This window comes from Acanthochromis polyacanthus, chromosome 18 (genome assembly GCF_021347895.1).
Source record: "Acanthochromis polyacanthus isolate Apoly-LR-REF ecotype Palm Island chromosome 18, KAUST_Apoly_ChrSc, whole genome shotgun sequence".
In the NCBI taxonomy this organism is placed as follows: domain Eukaryota; kingdom Metazoa; phylum Chordata; class Actinopteri; family Pomacentridae; genus Acanthochromis; species Acanthochromis polyacanthus.
The window spans coordinates 31,203,681-31,230,477 of NC_067130.1; the positions used below are offsets into that span (position 1 = coordinate 31,203,681).

General features: G+C 38.4%; 1 protein-coding gene across 9 annotated transcripts in view; it reads right to left on the reverse strand.

Moving 5' to 3' along the window:
• Nucleotides 1-505: 505 nt before the first annotated feature.
• LOC110958083 (transcription factor 4-like) overlaps nt 506-26,797 on the reverse strand; it is a 313,148-nt gene continuing 286,856 nt past the window's right edge. For 4 of the 9 annotated variants that reach the window (XM_051938852.1, XM_051938848.1, XM_051938853.1 and 1 more), the window contains 5 exons: nt 23,143-23,281; nt 17,452-17,617; nt 13,413-13,642; nt 12,075-12,222; nt 506-9,632 (listed from right to left, as the gene is read on the reverse strand). In XM_051938852.1, the coding sequence (XP_051794812.1) occupies nt 9,584-9,632; nt 12,075-12,222; nt 13,413-13,642; nt 17,452-17,617; nt 23,143-23,281 (732 nt within the window). In that variant the 3' untranslated portion in view covers nt 506-9,583. Of the gene's footprint in view, nt 9,633-12,040; nt 12,223-13,412; nt 13,643-17,451; nt 17,618-23,142; nt 23,282-26,797 lie in introns of all 9 variants that reach the window. The other 5 variants (XM_051938847.1, XM_051938850.1, XM_051938857.1 and 2 more) reach the window with 3 other exon arrangements.

A 26,797-nucleotide genomic window follows, 5' to 3' on the forward strand; every position in this document is an offset into this window, starting at 1 on the left:
ATGGTTCCATCAGGCTGGAATGAAGGTTTTAGACTGGTCTCCCCAAAGTCCTGACTTAAACCATCAAGAACCTGAAGAAACAAGTCTGAGTCAGAAAGATGACAAATTTAGTTGAACTGAACCAATTCTGTCCAGAAGTGGATCAAAAATAAACCAGAAGCTTATGGATGGACGGGATGTTTAATCAAATGTTGACTTTGGTGTATGTATGTTTTTGATCCAGCAGATTTAGTCACATTTCAAGAAGACTTTAAGGACTTTATACAGGAACCAAAATCCATGATTGTTTTTTTGAGAAAGATTCATGAGTTTCAATGATTCTATCAAAGAAAATGAAGCTTTAAAGCAGTCATTGGAAACTCAGCACTACGATGATACATGCGGTCTTCACAGGTGGATGGAAGCTGTTGTTTAAAACTGTATTTTCTTTCTTTAACATTTACCCACTGCATGTGTTTTGCCCTTCATGTCATGAAGAGGAAAAAGAACGAGGCATCCAAAGCACTGCGTTATAAAAATGGCACATTTATTGCTACAGAACGGTCATGAACATGAACCTCATTGAATCACTACAAGATGAGAACCAACAGGCAGCGAACGGCCGGACTGTTGGGCTGGTACGAGGAAGAATAAAACCCTCAGCACAGAAAACCTGTTCCCCAAAATCTGCACTCCTCTGGCATAAAAAACGACATGTAGTCAGAAGAACAGAAACAACAAACGGAATAATAAAAGAATACGGCGATAGCCAGAAAAGACTGAGGACAGACGAGCAGAAAAGAAAAAGCAGTGAAATAAAGATTGCAGGCACTCAGCCACTCACTGGAAAGAAAACTGTATAAACGCTGTTATTTAAAAAAAAAAAAAAACTTTTTGGGATATTTTCTTTAATCGTCTGTTATCTGCCAGGATGGGATGTCCCACAATGGAAGTGTGGTATTCAGTGGTTCAAATAAACCTTTATCAAATACCCAAAAAAAAGGATCGGCCTTTCAATAAATTTGCTAAATATATTAGAAATTCTGATTAGCTGAGTTCATATTTAGCTTCTGTTTGAAGTCTGCTTTAGTGAAAAACACAAAAGGGGTAATTTTACATCTATAAATGTAATTTTTCTTGTTTGCCTCTTCATTAAATTGCATCACAAGGAACAGGAAGGAAAAGGCCACAGTTCATCAGCTGTATGCAGTGATTATAATACTAAAAAAAAGCAGGGTTTGATTCTTTGTTTGTGCTCATTTATATTGTCATTGGAACCTACTCAGCCCAGCATACTTTGATTCTCTAATCTTCTAATGAATAGCTCCGTTCTATTTGTAATATGTGCTCCAAAACCAATACTTTCCTCTAAATACTGAATTATACTTGGTCCCAAACATCTAAATCATCACCAAAATCTCCCCTTTGTTCAGTTCAGTCTTTAAAATAAGTTTGTTTCATGTGATTGGACAAACAATCAGAGCTTAACAGGTTGGATAAGGAATGTAGACATTGTCATCCGGTGACGAGATGGTACAGCCTGCTGAAATTAAAACAAAATATCAGGTAAAAATCTAAAGTAAGATGGTTTACCGCCATTATTCAGAGCATTAATTAGTAATTTAGTCATTTAAAGTTTAATTTAAGTGATTTTAGCTATGTCTAAAGTGGTAATGAGGACAAGAACCAGGAAGAGTTAATGAAGCTTTACTCCTTTCTGACTGCAAAACAAAATGGAAATATAAAGTCTAAGTTCTCAGATGGTATCTAAACCCTCAATGTACCTCATAAATATCACCCAAATCCCAAATAGACATTTTTCCAGCATAGATCTGGTGGTACCTACTGCATATGGCCATAATGTCTCTACCTCCAATGCCCAACTACAACAGGAAGTTTGCGTCGCTGAAACTCAACTACAGGTGACATTATCTCTATTGAGCAGATGTAGAAACCAAAAACTTAATGAGTTGTTGCAGTTTTAGCAGCAGATAGCAGTGGATGGATCCAGATTTCCAGCTAACTACATACAGCAGCTAGCTTTGGAATGACTGTAAAGTGTGTTATTAAGCTGTGATGGAGCTAAGCTAAAAGGCCCATCTACTTCCAGGCTTTGTGCTAAGCTAGGCTAATTGCATCCTGGGTCTATCTCTGTACTTCCAAATGCTACAAACCAATTATTTGTGCAAAAACCTCCATAATTATCGTATTTCTAGGTTTAATTTTGTGTATTAAAATCTAGAGCTAAATGATCTGGGGGAAATTATGAACTTTTTCTGTCATATTTTGTGATTATGACGATGATTTATGGTCAATTTTTTAATGTCCAGTTTGTGGAAGAGGTTTAAAACGTGAGATGGAGCTTTGACACATGAGATACTATCGAAAAGTCAACTTTCACACGAGAGGGAATTTGTGAAAGCACTGCAACAAAAACCTTGACTTAAAAGCACGGCACAACTTCTATCCCAAACCAGAGCCTTTGCAATGTTTGAACTCGATTTTAGTTCAATTTTGAAGACCTATTCAGCCCTATTTCACACCTCAATGCCAAAGATGTGGCTTCATATGAACTGCTAACGTCTTTTAACTTCTACACTGTGGTTAATGGTACATCTGTCGTGTAAAAACTGCAATAGTCAGAAGTTATCCAGGCTGCAGGACACACTATACATCCTGGAGTGTAAGTCGGTAAATGGGATCTTGGTAGTTGTTTGGGTGAAAAAACTCAAAGATTGCAACTCCACAAATCCTCTTTGACTGTGACACTACGGCATGTTGAAATGATCGTACATTTTAGGGGCTTTCGGTATTTTTGATTTTATGTCGTGCAAAGTGCTAACTTATTCTTGAAATACAATAATTACGGCAAACCTGCTAAACACTGCAGTGGATGCAAAGAGATGAAACTTATCAATACTCCATCCAACTGAGTGGGAGAATGTATGCTGGGAATAATCAGACGGCACGCGATGACTAATAACCTGGAATGTACTCAAATTCTGACTGATTTACTCGTACTAGTAGTGAACAGCTAATATTACCAGCTGGAACTTCAAATACTCCTTCGTAAAACAGATTGTCTTAGAAATAAAAAAAAAAATCTCTTGGCGGCAAGTTTTATTCTATCTTTTATTGGTCATACGCTCCTATGCCTTCCTTTTTAAATGCTGAAAAATCTGTGAATAACTAAAAAGCCAAACTTAACTGAATTTCTATGCATTTGAAAACGCATTTTTAACACAATAAACCTTCTAAAATACTTTTATTTAAGTTGGCAAAGGCCTCAAGGCTAAAGAAATGTACATTGTGATTTATGAAACTGTTACAATAGAGATGCATTAAGAGAAATATGTTTTAATAAATGACTCTAAATATCAACAGGAATTTTTAAATATTGTCTTTTTTCTGGCAGTGGAGATTTGCACGAGCTAAACTTTCTGATATGTAGAGCATTAAGACCTAAAAAAAGGGTTCTTTCACTGTTCACTTGTTATTTTCTTTCACAGGAACTGAGGCATTTTTTCTGCAGAACAAGTGCTGTTTAGAAAATGTTTTGTTTTTTAAAATTCCTAGCAGAAAAAAACCCTACAAATGATATTTAGTGTGTATAAATGTACCAAATTTCAGCTTGGTTGTGCTACTGATGTTGGCTAGTGCTTCTCTATTCTGCAGTGCATCTGAATGTTGATCTAAGTTGTAAGAAAGAATTGCTGCAAGAAAAATATTTCTAAAATCATTGGGAAAACAAAGGACAGGAGTGGCCATTTTGAATTCAACTCATTATTGCAGTAAAACTGGTACAGAGTAACAGATTACAAAGCTCATGGCACAGTCACTGAAAAAGAGAAATGAGGTGTGTATGTACAACAAGGAGGAAAAAGAAAAAGTTAACATTTTGGCTAATAGAAACACCAGGGGTAACATAAAAATGAAGATACCGTAATTCGGGAGATGACTTGATTATACAACAAAGAGAAAATATGAAATGAAGCATCGCGAAGAAAAACAAAACATTACTTAAAAAATACATTTAGCACTTACACTGACAGATTCAATCCTAGTGTTTAACCTAGGTCCGAGTCAAAGCAGCTTTTTTCCTTTTGACCAAAAAAAAAAAGCTCAATTTTAATGGCAAACACTAAAAAAAACAAAAAACAATAACAAACGACTGAAACTGCCTTGCACGCGATCGGATTTCTTTTTGGGGAAATAGCTGAAGAGATTGTTTGCTGACGACCTGCTTCTTTATATTAGCGACTTTCTCCAAATCTGTTTTTCAAAAATTTTCCATATATTATTCTTGAATCAGGTGCTGAGGGTCTTTCATTGTAACATTCACATCAACATTTACAATCTCAAAGAAAAATAAAATGCACAGGAGTCAGAGCCGGCAAATGGCCACCAGGGGGCGCCAAAGTCGATTGCGAACACTCTTTGGGTACCTCAGTTGCGATTTTGTCAATTTTTCAACAAATTTTCATTCTTTTCAGTGTTTTCTTTTTTGGAAAATCAAAGTAACTTCCTAAAAACAAGTGGCTCCCGTCGGCTCTGATACGAGTGATGCTTGGTGCGAGCGAAGACAACACTTTGACTTACACTTCAGAGGGTCGGCAACCGAAACCACGAACAGTACTTGAGCACCACCGATCAAAACGAAAAAGTTGGCACCTGGCTACTGTAACCGGACGAATACAACCTCACCAAAAACTCAAAAACATTGTTGTGATCATCGTCTCTCATTGGCAAATCTTCACCCCACAGAAAAGAAAAAAGAAACCCACAGAAAAAAAATGGCTGATGACTATTTACACATATCTCTGCAAAAAATACAATTAAAAATGGTAATGTCATGAGGCATGGAGAATTTAAACAAATATCATATATTTTTTATGATTTCCGATTCCTCCCTCGAACCCCTCAAACATGTCCCCCACAGATATAAACAGAATATTGAAAAAAATAATAATAAAACAAAAACAAAACAAAAATGATTTCTGAACTTTTTGACCTCACTACATTTTCAATGTGACACATTTTTCAACACACACTGAATTTTTACTTTTTCATCTTTTAACAAAAAAACCGATACAACATATTTCTAAAACACAAAATAACAACAGTCTACATGTAAAAATATAACTTTTACATACACAATTTCAAAATAATGGTAAAGTTTGCCATTTTGTTGCATACAATTTACAAACGTCTGTGTTGTTGTTGTTGCCTTGGATAGATAGCAGTGAATGGAGCTGATGGAACTCCGGTCCCATTTTTTTGTCCTGCGCAGGGTGCCGTACTAGTCGGAAGGGCGTTGTCATGGCAACAACAGAGAATACAACGAAGTTCAGTCGGAAAATTTCATAACACTGAGGGGCCTCGCCAACTTCTGCCAGTTCAGTCTTTGAGAAAATAACTCCTCCTTCCCCGAGCAAACGCTCCGTTGCAACGAAAAATAAAAAAATAACAGAAAACGGCACCCTCGTTATATACTGTATATACTTTTTTGTACATTTATATATAGATTGATTTATTCAAATAAATTCTTTTCCAGTTTCCGTGCCTTTCCTGTTGATTGGGTAGGATTTTTAAACCGCGTCAAAAATGACCGCCGACAGAGAACAATGCTGCCGGATAGCAAATTGTGTCGTGTTTTTTTTTTTTAAATGTTTTGTCATCATTTTGTTTTTTTTTTTCCTTTTTTGTACATTTTTCTGTAATAGACATGTAAACCAGAACAGACAAAAAAAGTAATAAGAGAAAAGATTTTTCTTATAAAAGAGAGCGAGAAAGAGAGAGAAAGAGAAGGAGGAGGAGAGAGAAGAACGAAGAAAAAAAAGAAAATTCATTTTACAACATACGACCACACACTTTGTACTGAAGACTACATTGGCTTACGGACAAGCCGATCAAATATTGATAAAAAGCTGATAAGCTATAATACAAGAAGAGACGCGTTGTTCACCATGGAAACAGGATCGGGGCTTGGATCAGGAAAGTGGGTCTGGGGGGGTTCTGGAGGACTGGGACGGGGGCTAGTTTTGCTAAATCAAGCGTCTGTCCCATTGGCTCGAAGCCAGAACACGCTGTCTACTTACATATAAGCGTACAGTACATTAAATACAGTTTAGTTTTTTATCCAAAAAATACTTTTTTTTCCTTTTTAGCTTTTTTTAAATTCCCAGGTCTGGTAAAAAACCTGACTGCATAGAACCTAACGACTAAGAACAGGTTTCCCTAAGCTTGCATCCTATTAAAAGACCAGGTAAATGTCCTCCTCTGGCAACTCGAATGATATGAACTCTAAAAAGGCACATTGGTAGAAGTGTGAATGTTCAAATTGCATCTGTGGGACCGCTCAGGTGGGGTGAGAGACTGGGGAGAGGGGCTGGGCTCGTAAGGCGAGGGTCAGCAGAGCACTGGGACTGGGGATTAAACTGGGCTTCAACCTGGGCTGAACGGGGGACTTCCAGACTGACACCAGGAAACCAGTGCTCTTACAGATGTTCCTACTGTTCTTGATTACTTAAGTGTTCATCCTAATTTGTCTCTTTTGTCAGTTATCCGATCATCTTACCTCCAAATCAGTGTCAATGATTATCAAACAGCTACCCAAAAACCCCGGTAGGACACTTTGAAATGGTAAAGTGACGCAGAATTTTCGTTGGTTGGGTTTCTCAACTGGTTGTGAACTACTGACTGGGTTACAATTGATTGAAATCATTGACCGTCTATAAAACATGGATGTAGCCTCAGGTTCTGTAAGGTAAAGCCATCATGGCAGTGCCTTAAACCTGCAGTCTTTCTAACAGCCAGCAGGAGGCAACTCATTTGGTTGCAAAAAAGAAGTCCAATTGTACAGAAATCTATGAGAAAATAACCCCACTTCTACTTGATTTGTCACCTCGATAAACATTTTCCTAATGACTTTATGGTTTCAGTCGCTAGCTTCAAGACTTTTAGAGCATGTTCAGTAAATAACTGTTGTATTCTGACTATAATTGATGATAAAGTAGAGTATTTTTTAAGGTGGGGTGCATCGTGCACTGTTTCTTTGGGTTCTCAGTTGGATCCACCTATCACTTATGTCTAGTTTCAAAAGACCAAGATGGCGGTAGGCATACTCCAAATTTGAGTCCTCAGAATTGTACTCCATAACCCAAAGGGTGACCGCATTGTCGCTACATCCATCTTTTACATACAGTCTATGATGTAAATGCATTAATTTTTGACAAATATTTGGAATTTACAAGTACAGTGGACCTGTAAGAAACCTATATCAGATATGTTGGATTGCTGGATGTCTTAGTTTGGTTCAAGGGAACCGGAAAAAACAACACTTCGCTCATTCAGGCAGCTTGGATCTGCTCATATTTGGTCCTCTGGTACAGAAGCAGCAGCTGTGCTTTCATTCAACTGGTAATCTGACTCATTTAGCTAGCTGGGAGTATTACAACCCAACACTAAAACAATGGTGGCATGTGAAACAACTTCTGGCTAACACTCCTGTTCACTACTGGTGTGTGTTTACCTTGGTCCAATCAGTCCAGATGGTCCCCCTCTCTAACAAGAACACCACTGGGAACTCTAAAGATTCCTGATTACTTTTGAGTGGCCTGCACTGCACTGAAAGAGCAAAATCTGCTGGAAATTATGTCAGATAAGAAGGCGCTAACAGTTCTAGCAACAGACACCTCAACAACAACAAGGTCTTATTCCAAGACAGCAAGTAGTGTCAATCGGAAACCCCCTTCCCCAGTGATGGTGGGATGGAGGGAGGTCTGAGTTTGGAGTTAGAGGCTTAGGGTTCTCATCAGCCAGATACCAAACCAGGAAATGTGGGAATCTAATGAATCCAACACAGGAATGCTTTGACGACTATTTCTTGCCCCCCAGAAGACAATGATAAACCTCTTGCCCTGATGATTGTTCCCTTGCTTCCCCCATAGTGTCGTCTTTGTCTAGACCTCTGGATTCTGTCCCTCGAGCTCCGGTTCCTTGTGATTATGCCCAGATTCAATCCCATATGACTCCCCCAAGAGGCATTCTGGACATCGGGAACACCCAATCACGATTCAGGGAATGTGCTAAACATGGAAAAAGAATTCACTTCAGTCCTCTAATCCACTTGTCAGTCGATTTCTGTCATCTGTCCATCCTCTCAACCATCTGCCCGGCAAATCCTTCCATTTTGAGTCCAAACTGCCCTCGCTATTGAACATCCGACAAAGGTCTCTGATTCAGGATGTTCGCTAAGAGCTCTTTCTGCACCACAAACCCGCTGACAACTAGATGTTAGAAGCCTTCTCTTCCTTCCGCGTTAAGAAGTACACTTTTTAATCATTGCGTCATTCTTCCTTCCCGTCCTTCTATTGTAATTAGTTGATAATTAAAACACCCCAGTCCCTCTGGAGTCACTCGCTGATTGAATGATTAATTGATTCAATGATTGATTCTCAAAGTACTTTCTTCCTACCAGTAGATACACACGGGCCAGTTGGGTACGAATGTCCAGGCTTTTTGTCTAATTTGCGTTCACACCACTAAGATTTGTACAAAAATGTCAAGGTGGCTACTGGCAAGAAACATTAATGTTCCAATTGCACGATCCAAGGATCCAATTTGCACTTTAGGAGGGAATGCATTAAGATGGAAAGAACAAGTTTCCCTTTCCCGTTTAGCCCTACTTCGTTCTGGACATCTATGATAGTCAAGCATTTGTTTTTACTCTCAGGCAGATTCTGCTTATGAATCTCGCTTTCACTCCAATTTAAACTTGAAAATGTGTGTGAGTGGGATGTCTAAATGTGCAGTCTTTCTGGAGATTTGCTTATGTTTTTTAGTTTCGTTGCATTCTCCGTGTGTATCTATCTGACTGGTTTGCATCCAAGAGGAGATCAGGCACAGCTTCATCCACAGTGTGGCGTTAGATTGCCATTCAGTCAGAGACGCACTGAAGCTGCGTTCAACAACAACAGCTGCGTGATGTTGCTTTTTTGTTTGTTTTTTTTAGAAAAAAAAATCTCTTTAAACACTTTGTGATATGTTTTGTTCCATTCCGAACATCCCTCCCCAATCCCTTCCCTTCCTCGCTGCCCGTGTCCAGTTGCACTTTTTAGACAAGTTTTTTTGTCATTTTTTCTCATATATCTATATATATATATATACTATATATATTTATATAGAACCCTTTTGTTCTTTAAAACTGGGAATGCTGATAAAACATGTAGTACAAGAAGAAGAATTTCTTGGATGATGCGATTCCAAACACTTTTTTGTCCATTTGCTGTCACTTTGTGCCAAAAGCCACCACACCTCGTAGCAGCGATGTCGCGGCGGCCGTTTTTAGCATCTCCACAAAGAAGCGTCCAGTTCACTTCAGCTGGAGATGCAAAGTGACGAAAGCGACCGATGCGACTTTGCAGTTCGTGTTTCTCGACGGGAAAAAGGAGACGATGGCAAAGAGGAGGATCCGAGACGAACAGACGAGAGGGGAGAGAGAGAGGCTGATCTGATTGGTCAGGCCGAAGTTCCAGAGATACTGATTGGTCGGGCTGAAGCGACGTCGGAGTTGATCGATTGCCAGGTTGTCATGGAAACGGCATCAGAGGAAGTGGTCACTCATCATCTTGATGAACTCTGGCACCTTGGACCTGGACAGGAGAGAGGGGAAAACATCGGAAGGAGGGATTAGGAGGGAAATACTTGTGGAAAAGAAGAAGTTTACTTTCAATTCTGTTTTATTTATCTAGCTCCAATTTACGTAGCAAGTGGGAGATAACGCATAGACAGGAACCCAACAAAACCAGAGTTTCCTATGGAATCCAGTTTAGCAGCACTTGGCAAAAATGGAAAGGAAAATACTCCCCTTACAGCAAGAACAAAAAAAAAGTTTTGGCAGAACCAATAAAATACAACTGAGGCTAAATTTACATGTAAATTTGGGTTCTATCTTGCATAAGTGAGCTCTGTAATGGACTGTTAACCTGCCCAAAGTCTCAGCTAGGAAAAAACTTCTCTAGCTAATGGGTGGATGGATGACTTTTTGCACAAATGGGAATTCTGTGCAGATGCACCAAAGAAAGACCAAAAATCACCAGATATCTTGGATTTATCTTCCTCACTCCACATATTATGGCATTCTGTCAAGTAGGGCTTTTCCCAAGTAATCTAAAAAAAAAATCACTTGGGGAATCAGTTACATTAGTTGCCACCAAAATAATCTATAAAATTACAAACGGCAGCTAAAATGGAGTCCCGTGGATGCTTTTCTGAGCAAGCTATCCTTCAATAATGAAAGCACCAACGGGATAAAACATAACGTCGTCTGCAAAGAATTGAAAGTTTTACATAGAAACAAACTCAAACTAGTGGCTGCTTGGAGAAATGAAAATGAATTGAATGCACTGATGCATAATTTGGAAAATGAGGATGAAGGATGTAAAAAAAAGAAGGATTTTTCGTGTATTTTTGGGTAAAATCATGCAAGAATCTGTACGACATTCACTACACACATGGTTAAAACACAAAATATTTTGGTGCTGTTGATTCTTCTCCCTTTAGGGGTTATTGAAAAAAAAAATACAGTAAAGCAATGTGACTGAATTTCCTCCACTGTTATGTTTTTTGCCGATAAGAAACTCAGTGTGGGTTTTGTCTCAGGTCACGCTTGGTTCTTATCAAAGCCTTTTGGTACCTCGAGTCGAACACAACCACAGAAAACAAAGTGGACAACACATCGGAGCTGCAGCCACGACTCAGCATGCAAACACAAACACGAGGAGAGCAGGAAGGACACAAATTCACTACGAAACTGTACAGTCACACGTTAAAAATCACACTTACGGCCAATCTGTTGTTAAAATGTACCCAGACCAGACAGAAACGAAGTCAGGCTTCAGCCAACTTAAACATCGTCAGACCTGCCAGATGTTAACTGGCAGGAAACAAAAAATAGGTGAAATTTTACTGAAATACTGTCTGTGTACGTTTTAACCTTTTATCCCTGGAATGAGGTGATAGTAGAAATGACAAAACAACTGGAAGATTTGATTTATAGTGATTTAAATCCCTATTGAACCCCTAAAAGCTCTTTTCATTGTCTTGAAAGTCCGTATTTTTAACCTGATTAGAAAAATAATGGCACAGAAAGTCTCATTCTGCAAGCTGACAGGATCAGTTCTGGATGTTTGTCATGTACTAAATCCTGAAAATCTGAAGTGTCGTTGTGACATTGCAGTCTTAAGGTGGAAATCCTCTGCTATTTGCTCATGATGCGTCTTCTAGCATATGAAAATACCACTGATACATGCTAACGAGGTAAACAACAAGAATTTCGTCTCGAAAAAAGCAAGAAAATGTAAAAAATGGGCGTAATTTTCATGAGTGAAGCTCAGAATGGTTACTAACGAACACATTTATTTCAAACTGATGTATTTACTTCATCCTGACAATGCTTTTCTGATTCTGTTTCAGGAAAACCAACCTAATGCCCATTTTTCTTCAATATGCAAACTCTATACTCTATGTTACATATCTGTTAAGGCCAGTGAGGAGTTTTTGTTAGTAATTCCAAGTTCTACTAACTAAATAAAACAAACTGATTTTAAAAAAGGGAGCAATATTGTAATAATATAACACTTATACATTCATCCATGCTTTTATTTTGAAACTCCATGCACTAAGCAGTAATCTCCACCAGTTTTGAGCACTGATCCCAATAAATCTGATCTTCTTTGTTGGTTTGTCCCATAAACTCATTGGGATTTCAAACGGTCCAGTTGTTTTGCCATTTCAAATGGTTAAAATGTACAAATTCGACACGTGTGTGAATATCAGACAGCAGAAGGACAATTAAAAACGTTTCGATCCTGAAATCAGGAGCGTCTTTCTCCAGTTTGTTCACTGGAAGCCGAAGCATAAATAATAACCATGTCTACTGCATTTTTTTAGTGATTTGTCATGAGATTCTTCAGGGGTTTCTGGGCTGGTTGTTTTGAATCACTGGTTCTTTAAATTAAAGGTACAACAGCAGATTAGTTTATAAGTGAAATCTTCTGACCATTCAGGGGGGAGGAGATGTTGCTGCGCTTTACATTTGTCCCATGGGGTTCGGCCCGTCACCCATGGCGGCGGCAGCGTGGTGGGCGGCGGCCAGCGAGAGGGGAGTCCCGTCCGACGTCACAGTGACCTTCTCCTCCTCGCGGCGCTTCAGGCAGGCCGCCTTCGGGTTCAGGTTTCGCTCTGGAAGGAGGAAGAGATGTTTAATAATCCCAGTTGTACGTATCTCTGCGTCTCACTGGGTTGGTTTTCTTTCTGCTGAATCTCTACATCTGCAGTGAAGTCATAGAGTCAGAAACTTCCACCTGGAGGAATCAACAGGTTCTACTGCTGCCCTCTACTGGAGCTGCTGGGTCACTACAGGGACAACCGATAAGATTTAACCGCCTCAGTCAAAGTCACAGTGGACTTTAGAGTCAGTATTTCTACATGTAGAATGCAAATACAAAACACAAATAAGGTGCAAATAAGCATTTTGTTTTTAACATTCTGCATGTTTTGGGAATCATCCTGAAAATTCAGCCTGACAAAACAAAACAAAACAATGAAAAAACACTTCTCAACAGATCCCATGTGAAAAACAAAACCAATACATTTTCTAAAAACAAAACAAAACAATGCATCTCATCCATGAGCATTTTTGAGGGGACTATTTTCACATTTAGCCCTAATTTTATCTTAGACTTTTGCTGTGTCAGCCTGGATGTCTTTGGAATCATTTCCTCAAAACTGGAACTTTAGAAATATTAAAGAAAACTAAACTTGTCTCAGTGTCTACAGAGTTTTCTCCCTGTCAACTGTTTCTAAAAATGTCATTAAACTTCATGTAAAGAGCAAAACCAAGTCGCTTCTTGTAAAAAGCTGCGCGCTGTAATTGAAATAAAAAAGAGACAAAGCTCAGATGGGGAGGGGACTATTTTCAGCGGCGGATTAATACATGTTTAATCTTTCAGTACATATTTCCAGCAGAAGGAAGTTTGGCAAAGAAAGATTTGAAGGTAATGTTTTTTAAAATAAATTTTGGAGTAATAAGACACTTTCAGACCTCTGAAATAGCAGGATATATTCATGTAGGCTTTGGTGTTTTCATGGAAAGTGTTGGAAAAGACGTTCAAGATCATTGATCAATTTGTTTTGACATTTTCAGACATTTTTAGTGGAATAAACAAAAAACAAATTAACTTATAATGAGATTTGTATGAACTAAATTATCCTCCAGAGCATAGTAGAGCTCTCCAGATTCATTTTTCATATGTTTGAAAATTTTATTTATAATCTCCATGAAGACGTCAGTGTAGCAACAGTTTCTGCATGACTGCGGATGAAAGCTGCGTCTCTGTGGGCTGGTTTCTGGTTTTTGTTTCCAGACTGACCTCGGACTTGCTGCTCCAGACTGAGGATGACGGCGACGGCCTGGTGCAGGATCAGCAGCTTGGTCTGAGGTTTGTCGCTCTTCAGGTGCAGCTGAACCATCCGCCCCAGCTCCTTGAACGCCTCGTTGATGTCGCGGACGCGCAGGCGTTCCCGGGCGTTGTTGGCCATCCGCCGCTCCCGCTCTCGCTCCATCTTCTGCTCCGGGGACAAGTCCTCGTCGTCGTTGTTGCTGCGGCGACCGATGGCGGGGGTGGGGGGGAGGAAGAGGAGGATGAGGAGGATGAATATGCAGGTTGTGTTTCTGAGCGTAAAGCCTCCGTTTGGTACAAAGCTGCTGCAGGTTTGTACAACGGATCTTTACAAACTGAAGCCACAAGATAACAGCAGGGTTTGGGAACACATTTCTGCTCTGCTGCTGCAGTAATATGTCTAACATTTCTAATTTGCCACAGTTTCTACTCATTTTTGACTTATAATTAAACAAAAAAGCACTTATATGCACTTTCACTCATTTTCATCTGCCCTTCCATGCAGCTACACTTTGCACTTCTGCATATTTATTAAAGTTGAAAATGTCTTACTGCTAACTTGTTTAGAAAATCTTTAGTTTTGTGTATTTTATATGTCTTTTTATCGACATTCTGCAAAGGATTTTTATAGAATGTTTGTACTTTTTGTAAGGTATTTATAGACTTCTTGTTTTGCACACATTTTATTTTGGAAGTGGCATCAAAATTTTGTTCTATTGTGGTTTAGTGCTGCATTAAAATGATAACAAAGCTTCTTATTTGAGGGATATTGGGTCACATCAAGCAGCAGTTTGAAGGTGGTTGTTTGCTGAAATACCTAAAACTTTGTGTATTTATTTTAAAGCAGAATAAACAAGAGTAACCTATAATGTAGGAATAGACTGCAGACTGTGCTTCAGAAAGAATTTAAGCCTTTTTCTAAACAAAGCAAGAGGAAACCGTCTATTTCTAAAGGAAGTTTGGTCGATTACAGTTGATTTCTTTCATGATTTTAGCCTAAATCTGCTATTTATTTGAGAGCAGAATTAAAAACAACAACATATAATTTAGGAAAAGATTTGCGATAGAGTTTTGGAAAGAAGATAAGGCTTTTTCTAAGCAGAGGAAGTTTGGTCGATTACAGTCCCTTTTTTCCAAGATTACAGCCGTAATCATCTGAAAATAAGCGCTGTGCAGCAGTGATGGGGGAGACTTTCTTCTACTGCAATTGTTTTTTTCCACAGCAGTGCTAATGAGATCAGTTCTCCCACTCAGCACTGGGATCAGCTGCTCACCTCCACTCCAGTCCTCATCAGAATAGATTTGTTTTTTTTTCAGTACATGCAAAAAACAACAATGTGATTTCATAATAAAAGCTGTCTGGCTGTTTCAAATTGTGCTATTTTTCAACCGTGAAGTTTTCCTCATCTGGATCTAGTATGAACGCACACAGAATTCATAATAGCATGCATCACTGTACTGATCGGTTAGCATCAACAGAGCTGCTGCTACAATACAGTTTGAGCTAGATGAGCTAACGTATGCTAGGTAATCAATACTATCGAGCCGTGTGAATCCTTAGGAATGTGACATGTATGCAGAAATCCACTGTTGACTTGCTACAAAGCAGGATCATGATGCTTGTTTGCTTCTTGCTGCACACTTAACCTTTTTCCAGAGCAGGTTATGTTAAAAATCTGAAAACAAAGCTGACTGATCGATCAGTTCTGTCGGAAAATGGCATCACCTAGATTCCTGGAAGATCCTGTGGACCAGTGCAAGAGGTTTAAGCAGTTTCTATCTGCAGTGAGCATCGAAATTAGAGATATTTATTATCGGTAGTCCTTATTTGTCTTCATTTCCATAGATAGATAGATACTAATCCCAAGGGGAATCTATACGTTATTTCATGTTGTTTAACACCTTGATATGTTACTGTTTCTTTCATAAGGAATGTTAGCTATTATAACTTTAGCTTTAGTCGTTTCCAGCTCTTGATTTTTGCCTTAAGAAGTTTAACTGACTATCTAATCCAATTTCTAGCCATAATGACTATCAAAATTAGAGATTTTTATGATCAGTAGTCTTTTTTTGTCTCCATTTCCATTGACGGCTTGAAATTCCAAAGCCGTTTCTTTGTTCCATGCACCTTCATGTAGCGTTATAATCCTAAAACAACAACTGAATAAAGCACTAAAGCCTTGTACTACCTCATGATTTGCAGTATTTATCAGTTTAAATGCATTTATACGTGTTGTTTATGTGTTGCCAAGGCTATTAAAGCCCTTGCTATGTTACTCTTTGTTAACATTAAAGAAATGCTAGCGATTATAACTTTAGTTTTAGTCGTTTCTAGCTTCTTTTACTTCTTGTTTTTGTGTCTATATGGATTACAGAAAAGAATTGCACTGGATTTAGGCATTGTGGCAAGCTTCCATCAAGGAAAACAATGGTAAATTCCTACTTATTTAATGCATATTATTCCCAAAAGAAGCTTTTCACTCGCTTAAGTGAGACTGTAAGTGTCCTGAACACCTTAAGAATATCTAATCCAGCCAGTACATTAACATGTTCTTGTATATATGCTTGAACCTTGAATATCTAGGTACTATTGTTCATTAAAATGTAAGAAATTTGCAGCTCTAGACATGTCCATGTTTGCGATTGGTCATTTGGGACCAGCTCTTAGCTAAATATAGAAACCTCAATGAGATGATAACCAGCTTCATGTGGCTGTTGTTAGGTTTAATAAAGCCAGATCACAAAAAGAAAACCTAGATATGTTGAGTTTGCTTTGTAGTACAATCCCCTGGAGCTAATGTACGCTATGCTAGCAGCGGCCAAAGCAGATTTTTTAAATTTCAGCCCCAACTGGTCCAAACGCGACCAAAGGTCTTACACAACTTTTTCATCTGTAACCAACTGGTGGATTCCCCCTTTTATTATATCATGCTGATTTTTTTGTTGGATTGTATGACATTAAGTTCCCAAACCCTGAAACACAACATCAGCAACATCTTTCATTTACGTTCAACATCAACATCAACATGACCGCCACCATCATGTACAAATTCTGGGTTTGGGATCCAAATGATTCTGATTTCAGTCGTCCTCCAGGTGAAAAGTAACCCCGATAAACAGCTTGTTTATTCTTGGAGGGGTGAAGGCTGCTGAGCTGCATCCAGGACGGGAAAAGAACCAACAGTTTCCATCACTTTAAATTTAGCTTTCTTAGGTGTTTACTTTCACAACTGCTGGGTTTCACACCTTGAAGGTTTCTGTTGGTGCTGATTTCCCGACCTAGAGGCAGCGAGACGGCGCTTCTTTGTGAATATCGTTCGTTGGCTCTACTCTGTTGCGTGAGAAACAGCTAAAACCAGGCTCAAGACCGTGGAGAGACTGAAGGAAATCAATTCAAAGAGCTGCATGTCCACCAGAAAACTCAACTTCAACAGAGCTGCCTGGGCTTCCAAACACCACCAGCAGTCGTGTTAAATAAAGGAGATTCTCAATGGACATGAGGACTCTGTAAAGAAGAAGTCTCTGTTTTAAATGACATATTTAGCTACTTCTCATCGCACTTGGTCACTTCATCAAAGTCCAGAGGCTGGTTCCCAAAACACTCGCAGCTCAAAGTCCTTCCATGTGTCCGTTTTCTCCAAAAATGAAAAAAAAAACACTATTGGCATGGTTATTTTTTGGTGGTTTGCTATCCTGTAGTGGAACTAGCATTCATATAATTTAATTAAGCAATACTACAATGTAAAGTTATTGCCTTAGAAGTGAGTTCTTCATGTAAATATCTACCTAGACTTCACATGAAGACTATAAACTTTCCAAATTTCTGCTGTATTCAATGAAAAAGCCAGTTCTAAAGTGACATCTTGGACTGCTTCTGTCTCCTGGAGGGTTTTTATTTACCAAACAGAACCAGGAAGGTCTCCGAGCTCGCAGGTATTTTGGGAAAACGCGAGTCCCAGCCCAGCTGAGGGGTTTGATGGAAGCGAACGTCTGAGGTGGGCGGGGTTACCTAGATCTTGACCTCTCTATAGCTTTGAGCTCCTTGCTGTCGGGGTCCTCCTTCTTGGGCTCCATGGACTTCGGGTCCTGCAGGAGGTTCTCGTCGCCCTCGTCCTCGGACTTGATCTCTGAGCTGACGGAGGAGGTGCTCTGACCCTGAAGGCCTCCGGACAAAGCTGCAGGAGGAGGAAGGAGAGGCGGGGTTAAAATGTGGAAACAGCAGGACATCGTCGACATACTGAATAATCGGGAGTTCACATTCAGAATAATTTAGACATTGCTGTGCAGGTTGTGGCGCAGAAACGCCACAGGTAGGCTGATGAGAGAAAAGTTGCAGGTTTAAAATTCCAGAAAAGCGTCAGGAGAAAGCTACATATTGTGGATTTTCAGGAGGATGTTGGGGTTGATGGAGGGGCACCAAACGGTTAGACTTTTACTGTTTACATCCCATCTACTGCTGCTGGTCACTGTTGATTATGAACTACAGAAATGAACATATCTTCAAAGAATACTTGAAAAATTCAGCCTTTTATGTTAAATTTGCATCATGTTTCATAGAGCTGAGTGAGTTATATGTAAACTAGAGGGACTACAAATGGTAAAAGAAACTACAAAGATGTCAGGAAAAGGTTGCAATCACTGTTTGTCACTGGTACGCTTCATCCAGGCAATTAAAAAGAAGCTTCCATGCATTTTGGTTTCACTAGTTGAAAATAAATGAAGAAAACTTTCTAATTTGGGCTAGAAATCACAGAGTTCACATCGGCTGATTTGCAACACAAATGTCACCAATTGAAAACCCAAAAAGGATAGAAAAATTGAAGAAAAAAACCCACATATTGTAGATTTTAAAGAATACGTTGGGGCAGATGGAGGGGCATCAAACAGTTTGTAGTATACTTGACTTAGCTAATTAAAAGATGTTTGCATGCATTTTTAGCTTCAACTCTTGCAAATAAATAAATAAAAACCTGCTAATTCAGGCTAGAAATCACATATAAGTCACATAGCCTGAACTTGTAACACAAATGTTGCTGATTTTAAACCTAAAAAGGCCAGAAAAGTTGAAGAAAAACCCACATATTTTAGATTTTAAAGAGGAATTTGAGGGGGACAGAGGGGCACCAAACAGTTTGTCAGTAGTAAATTTACTTAGCTAATTAAAAAGAAGTCTAAATGCATTTCTGGTTTCAATTGGTGCATATAAATGTAAAAAAAAAATTGCTAATGTTCACTAAAAATCCTGCAATTATGCAAGAATGCTGCAAAGTTCGATTAGAAGGACCAGAATTAAACAGAAATAGCTTTGCAAAGAGATGCTAAAATGTGTGAAACCTGCGAAATCGCATTTGAATGTGAGCATTATGGGGTGCAGAGGTTGGAGTCTGGACGTCACACTGAAGACGTAGCTTCAATGCTAACAGTTCAGCGTGTAGGCTACAGTATTTGCCGTTGATACACCATCGATGCTCTATAAAGCCGGTCAGATTGTCTGCATGTTCTCTAAGATTCGGCCTCTACTGTCTGCTCCCTCGCTGCTGAGAAAGGCTTCCCCCTTCTGCCGACATGTCGTGAAGCAGCGTCAGGCCTCCTCCAACGCCGCCGAGCCTCCAGCCGACCTCCAAGATGGCGGAGGAGCCTCCCCCGAACAGTGCAGCCTTTATCCCACGTCTGTATGGATCCGTGGCTGGGACGCTGCCAGCATCTCCGTCAACACAAAACACTCCAGCGCTCTGTTCCCGCACACCCGGCCAACTGTTGGCCATTTTGAATCTCCGTCTGCCCGACTGGAGGCATTTTGTGTGCAGCTTTGAGTGACGGCCTGTGTTTGGTTTGTGTGTGCGAGTCTTTTTGTTTTTAACGTACAATCGGCTGTGTGTCGGCGCATAAAATAGACGTTAAACGCTGAGGAGTGACTTTGTGCTCCTGAATAACGCTGAACACGAGGATGCAGCGACATTTTAATTAAAGCTCTGCTTATTCTCACTCTTTTCTCTTAAAGTGACAGATTACAGGAAGATGTTTGTGAGCAACGTTTGGTTCATAGATGTCAAATCAGAAAATGGACTTTTGAGAAGTAAAAGACAAAAAAAAAGATAACACTCAGCCGTACAAATAGTGTTTCTTTGCAGGCAGCTCGGGTCAGTTAGAAGTTGTTTTATGTGATCATTTTATGTGTTTCTGTCGTTGTTTGGTGTCTCTTTGTGGTTGCTTTCTGTCTAGTTTTTGTTATTTTTGGTCTTTTGTGGTTACTTTGTTGTAGTTGTTTGTCTCTCTGTACTTTGTGTTTTTAGCTGTTTAGTGTCTTGTGGTTATTTTGTGTCTTTGTGGCTGTGAAGTGTCTCGTTGTTTTGTCTATTTCTAGTTATTTTAAGGTCTCTGTGGTTGCTTCGTGTCACTTTGTGGTTGTTTTGTGTCTCTTTGTTGTTGATCTGTTTGTATTTACAGTTGTCTTGCATCTCTGTGGTTGTTTTGTGTCTCTTTGTGGTTATTTTTTGACTCTTTGTAGTTGCTTAGTGTCTCTTTGTGGTTGTGTTGTTTGTTTGTACAGTTGTTTTGCATCGTTTTGTGGTTGTTTTGTGTGTCTTTGTAACTGTTTTTTTAATGTGTCTTGTTGGTTGTTTTGTGAGTCTTTGTTGTGGTTTTGTCTCTTTGTGGCTGTTTTGTTTGTTTTTACAGTTGTTTTGTGTCTCTGTGGTTGCTTCGTGTGTCTCTTTGTGGTTGTTTAACTCTTTCTGTTTTTTTAATGTGTCTTATTGGTTGTTTTGTGTCTCTTTGTGGTTGTTTTGTCTCTTTGTGGCTTTTCTGTTTGTTTTTACAGTTGTTTTGTGTCTCTGTGGTTGTTTGGTGTGTCTTTGTGGTGGTTTTGTGTATTTTTGTGGTTGTTTTATGTCTCTTTCTGGTTGTTTTGTGTATTTTTGTGGTTGTTTTGTGACTCTGTGGCTGTTTGGTGTGTCTTTGTGGTGGTTTTGTCTCTTTGTAGTTGTCTGTATCTTTTGTAGTTGTTTCTGATGTTTCTTGTGGTTGTTTCGTGTCTATTTCTAGTTGTTTAAGCTCTTTTAGTGGTTGTTTTGTTCATTTTTTTGTTGTATCTGTAATTATTACCCATCTTTTTGTAGTTGTTTTGCCTCTTTGTGATCGTTCTGCATGTCCTTGCAGTTGTGCATCTCCTCAGAGTTGTTTAGTGTCTCTTTGTGGTTGTTTTCTGTTAACATTTTAATCATTTTTGGTCTTTGTGGTTTGTTTTTGTGTCTTTGTAGCTGTTTTATGTCTCTTTGTGGTTCTTTTGTGTCTATTTGTGGTTGTTTTGTTTCCTTTGTGACTGTTTTTGCGTCAAATCACACCCACAAAGTCATGATGATGAAGAAGAACAGCTGAGTTTTTGGGTGTTAATTTCATAAAAAACACTCAGAAATTAGTTTTAACTTTGTCTCTTATGTGAAGTATGATAAATATTTAATTTCACACAGAACTTGAATTTTAAGAGCCAAATTTTCAGCGACATTAAAATATCCTGTGTGTGGTTGTGGCTTCTTGTATTTTTCTAAACCATAAATTCCCGTTTGGAAATGAAATAAAACCACCCAGATCGCCGCGGGGAAGTGAAACCTGTTCGAAAGACGGAGACGGAGGATATAAAAGTGGCGTGAATGTGACACTCTGTCGCTGTAATTTAATTGTTCAAAGTTCCTAATTGTTTTGCTGCGGCTCTGACTCTGCGTTTGCTGCCAGAATCGGTTTTAATGGCGTTCATTTGCAGCCTCCTCGCACTCGGAGCTCGTTCCAGAGTCGCTGTGTTTCTTCCTCCCTCACCTCATTACTCTGTTGGCCGCCGCCGGCTGCACTCTGCTGCCAGCGGACTCATTTTCAGCCTTTAAAACGCAGCTCAGGGCTAATTCGCTCATATACACTTGGTTTTCTTTCCTGCTTCGTATTCAGATCGTCACATGTTTACCCTCCTGGTTAACTTTCTTCATTTTTTATTATTTTACCGCTCCGGCGGTGGAGGGATTCTCAACTTTCTGAAGCTCAGTCAGCCAAAGTTTCCTCATTTTCACCTCCCTCTGTTTGTTTAACCCTTTTTATTCCCTTGGTTTTCTGTTTCTATTACATTTCTTTCTTTCTTCCTCATCCTGTTCATTTAATGCTTTAATCTGACTCTATATTCTATCTTTTTCATCTGTTATCTTTAATTTATTGAGCTTCATTTGATCTGTTTTTATCTTTGTTTGTCGTTTTCTATCTTAAGATCATTTTATTCCACATTTTCAAAGCAGAAACTTTAACTTTCTCCTCTTTTTTTTAATCTTTTTTCTCCACTATAACTACATTTCAAGACTTATTCTTCCTCCTAATCTCGATCCACTTGTGTAAATGTCACTTCTACTGTTTTCTTTGTGTAATTTCATGACTTTTTCTTCTTTTTCGACTTCATACACTCCTGTAAATGTCACTTTTACCTTTTTCTCTCATTCTTTCACCTTTTAATCTGATGTTTAATACTTTTACTTTCAGTGTAATTTCATTACTTATTCATCCTCGTAAACTTCATCTACTCGTGTAAATATCACTTTTACGTTTCTCTTTGTTATTTCATCTTTTACAATCTTTACTTTTACATATTTGTATAATTTCAGGACTTATTCTTCTTTTTAAACTTAATTTCATGACGTTCTCTCTATTTATCTTATATTTTACAGTCTTTACTTTTATTTCTTCGTGTAATATCACGACTAATTCTTCTTTTTAGACTTTATCTACTCCTGTAAGTGCATTTTTGTAGTTTTTTTTCCTCATGATTCTCCTTTTTAGTCACTTTTTTCGCAACATTTGCTTTTATTTTTTTGTGTAAATTCACAAGTTACTCTTAAATTCAGCGCTAATCACTTGTTTAAAAGTCAGTTTTCCATTTCCTATCATTGTTTTTACTTTTTTACTTTATTATTATTATGTGTGGCCAGAAATTAGATTAATTTCGTTACTTTTTTTATCCTCTTTAAACTTTTCCTTTTTCTCTATTTTTCTCCCTATTAAAAATCTTTATTTGTGCTTCTTTGTGAAGTATTTAATTTATTTTAGATCTTATTTCATCCTTGTTAAACTTCATCCACTTGTGTAAATGTTATTTTTTCATCCATGTGTTTCATTTTCTTCCGTTGTTCTCCCTGTTTATCTACTCTTTCATAATCTTTAAATATATTTTTACTTTTCTTTGCTTCCTCTTTGACTCGTCTAAAAGCCACTTTTACTTTTTTCCTCTCACTGTTTTCCTATCTAATCTTTTACTGTCTTTATATTCAATAATATAACCAGAAAAGTGGATTAATTTCTCTTAAAATTCATCAGATTTTCCCTTTTTTGCTTGTTTTTCTCTCATTTTATTTATTTTACCTTTAAAAATCTTTAGTTTTTTTTTATCTTTGTGTCATATTTCGTGGTTAGAATATGTGACTTTCTCTTTTTATCAAATCTTTCAGAGACGTCATGTTGTTTTTTTCTTCTTTTTTGTATTACATGCAGCCAGAAAAGCTCATTTTCTGTGTTTGTGTGAATGTGTATCAGTGGAAATCCTGCTTTTTACACGGAAACACGATGAAAAACAACAGATGCTGATGCAGTTTGTTCATCCCTGCATCCTTATTTGACTCTTGCTTCAGTTTCAGGACGCTACACGTTGATGTAAACGGCTGAAGTTTCTCACCGCGGTACGGGTCGGGCTGGCTGAGGTCCGGTGAGGTGGCCGACTGAACCGGCAGCTGAGGCACCGACACCTGACCGGCCATGGAGTGTCCTCCACGCAGACCGCCCACGCTGCCGCCGTCTTCTCTGTGAGAGCCCACCTGGACGGCAGAAAGACGAGAAGAAAGAGGTTTTAAAGGCAGGAAAACAAACAGATGCTCTGATTCTGAGTCCAGATGTGGCCTGAAGACGCTTCTCCACGTTCTCTTTCTGCTCTTTAATCTTCATTTCTGTGGAGGTTTGACAGTAAAAAGTTGAATTATGACCACTGAAAACTTACCTGTGTCATCTGCACCTTCTGTCACTCTTGGATATTCTGGAGATTTTTTCACTATATTACATTTTCTATAATTTTAATCTTGTTTGTCTTTATTTTATTTTATTTTCACTTTATTTGATCTTATCTCATTTTGCTTTATTTTATTTTGTATTATTTAGTTTTTATTTATTATATTTTATTTTATCGTATTTTATTTTGTTTCACTTTATTTAATTTCATATTATCTTATCTTGCTTTATTTTACTTTACTTTATTTTACTGTATTTTATTTTATTTATTTTTATCTCATATTATCGTATTTTGCTTTATTTTACTGTATTTTATTTTATTTATTTTTATCTCATATTATTGTATTTTGCTTTATTTTACTGTATTTTATTTTACTCTGTGAGATTGATTTCATTTTTATTTGTTTTATTTTATTAGCGTTCAATTTAATTTAAATTCATTTAATCTTATTTTTGCTTTGTGATTTCCAGGCCTTCAAAGAAATAAAAGTTTCCCTTAATGATCTCTTACAACACATTCTACCTGCACTTTCTTTCCTTCCTTTCCTCCATTTCTTTCCCTCTTATTTTCCTTTCTTTCTTTCCTTCCTTCCCTCATTTTTTCTCTCTCTTTCCTTCATTTCTTTCTTTGCTTTCTTTCTTTTTTCATTTCCTGCTTTTTTCTTTCTTATCCTCCTTTCCTTCATTTCTTTTCCTCTTATTTTCCTTTCTTCTTTTCTTCCTTTCTTTCCATTCTCTTTCTTTCTCTGTCTTTCTTTCCTTCACTTCTTCCTTTCCTTCTTTCTTACCCTCCTTTCCTCCATTTCTTTCCCTCTTATCTTCCTTTCTTTATTCTTTTCTTCCTTTCTTTATTTCCTCCATTTTCATTCTCTCTCTTTCTTTCCTTCCTTCCTTCCCTGCATTTTCTTTCTCTCTTCCTTCCTCCCTTCCTTCTTGCCCTCCAGATGTTGCAGTTCTTTCTGCGTCCTGTTGAGGGCGCCCTCTGCCTTCAGAACTCTGCACATCTCCCTCCTTCACTCCCGTCGTTCCTGCCGAACCGTTTTTTCTTCCCTTCCCTCGTTCTTTCCTCTCAGACTGTCTGTGCAGGTTCATCTCTGCATGTCTGACATGTAGATTTACACTTTCTCTGCTTCTGCTTTATTTAGTTTTGAAAAATTTTTGGAACTCGAGTGTTGTTTTTTTTCACGTGTGTGTTTTCAGGGGGAAATACCGTACGAGTGTGTGTGTGTGATGTTGAATCCTATCCATCTGTCTACCAACACACACACACACACACACACACACACACACACACACACACACACACGACAGCACAACAACTGACAATTATCTTAATGCCCATATGTTTAATTGTGGGATTTCTAATTCCCAGAGCACCGAGCAGCTTCCAGCAGGGACTCACTGTTTTGGCACGAGATGGGCTCTCTTTGTGTGTGTGTCGTTGTGTCGTTGTGTGTCGTTGTGTGTGTGTCCTCCAGCTTTTCTTTCTCGTGGCATCCTGCGCTCGTCTCCGTTTCCACCCTGAGCTTTGTTTTACTTTGAGGACGGCTGATGAGATACGAGCGGAGATGGATGTCTGAAGTGTAAGAAGAAGGTTTTGGAGTCTTTCTGGGTCTTTAACAGCCTGGAAACCGGATTGAATTCATCCACAGCGACGTGTTTTCTCTGTGGGGGAGTATTTACGCTGACCAATAGTCAGCCGGTGACGTTTCCATTCAGCTGATGTCATTTTCAGCCGCGACTGTTCGTCTAAAACACAGAAATCTGGATTATATCTGCTACATCTCAACTTTTATCTGCTCTTTATTTGTCCTTGCGGTGTAAAAACTGAATGTTAATTCCATTATATTGAGTTTTATCTGTTTTCTGCTGTCTCCTGTCACCATTTAATTCCCTTTAGCAGCTTTCACATTGCTCCAGAAATTTAGTTTTATCCATCATCAAGCAGAAAACAGGCAAAAAACGTGCTAAATACTGTTTTTTGTTGGTGTTTAGAGTGGACAGCAGACATATGAACCTGCAAAGGATTCAGTTATTTATACAAAATGGTGCATTCATTTATTTTAGTCACATATTTTTTCATTAAAGTTTCAATAAGCTCCAACAACGCTGCCGTCACAGTTCAGGTTCTGCTACTTTGTGGTTCCAACAGAAACCAACTGTTTGAGTTCCGTTTGGATAAAACCAGTAAAAAAGCAGCAGACATGAGTTTTTGGGACTTTTCAGGGAAAACAGGATTCTAGAGCATCAATTTGTCATCAGCCAAAGAGACATAAAGAGGTATTAAGAGGTTTCTGTTTAAGGGTTGGCAAATAGAAACTATGTTAAATTTAGGAGAAGATTAGAAAATATCAAATTATTTCAACCCTCTGAACCTCCAAAACCTGCCAGCGGGTTTAAAAGATGTCTTATCTTTGAAAAATCTACAAAAAATGCACAATTGATGAGCGTGAAAAACTGCAAAAACAGAAAAAGTCATCAGGTTTTTAACTTTCAGGCAGCTTTCACATGTCTCTGGAAGTTTAGTTTGATCCGTTATCGTGCAGAAAAGAAGTGGGTTCTGGTGCAAAAAAAAAGAAAAAAACATGCTAAATACGGGTTTTTAGTTGGTGTTTAGAGTGAAACTTTGTCGAGCAAAAACTAAGCAGGACGGCACAAACATGAACCTGCAAAGGACTCGGTTAATTTTATAAAATAAGACATTCATTTGTTTTATTCTCATATTTGTTTTGGGTTGAATCAAACCAGTAAAAAGTCTCAGCGGTCATTGAGGCAGTTGTGTGGGACGGGGAGTTCTGTCTGCAAAATGAACCAAAATGAACTAAATCATTCTGCAAAAAACAAAAAATTCTGCACTTCTCACTGAAACTAAGACGCCTCGAGTGACTGAGCTGGAAGCAGCAGTCTGGTAACAGAAAATTGTGAGATTTTTCATCTTCTTTGTGGGTCGTTTTTACACAAAACAGATGTGTAGAAACAAATGACAGAGCAAAACGAAGCTTAGTTTAGCAATAAATGGTTCAAAAACGAAAAAATGCATTGAAAATAAAATATCTGTCGCCACTTTTTCAACAGTATGTGTGGAAATGTTGTACATATTGAAGATGTTTTTTTCAGTTTTTGTAAAATAAAGACATTTTTGAGTCATTTCTTCTTCTCTGGTTGTGCTGCTGTAACGTAGGTGCAGGAGTTTAGACTGTGGTGAAAAGTGAGCCAACAGTGAAGCAAAAACAAGAAAACTTTTGCATTTTGGTGTCATTCTAACACAATCAGCTCTATTCTGGATAAAAACCTAATTCACGGTTTAAGCTGACGTGTTTTTCTTGCAG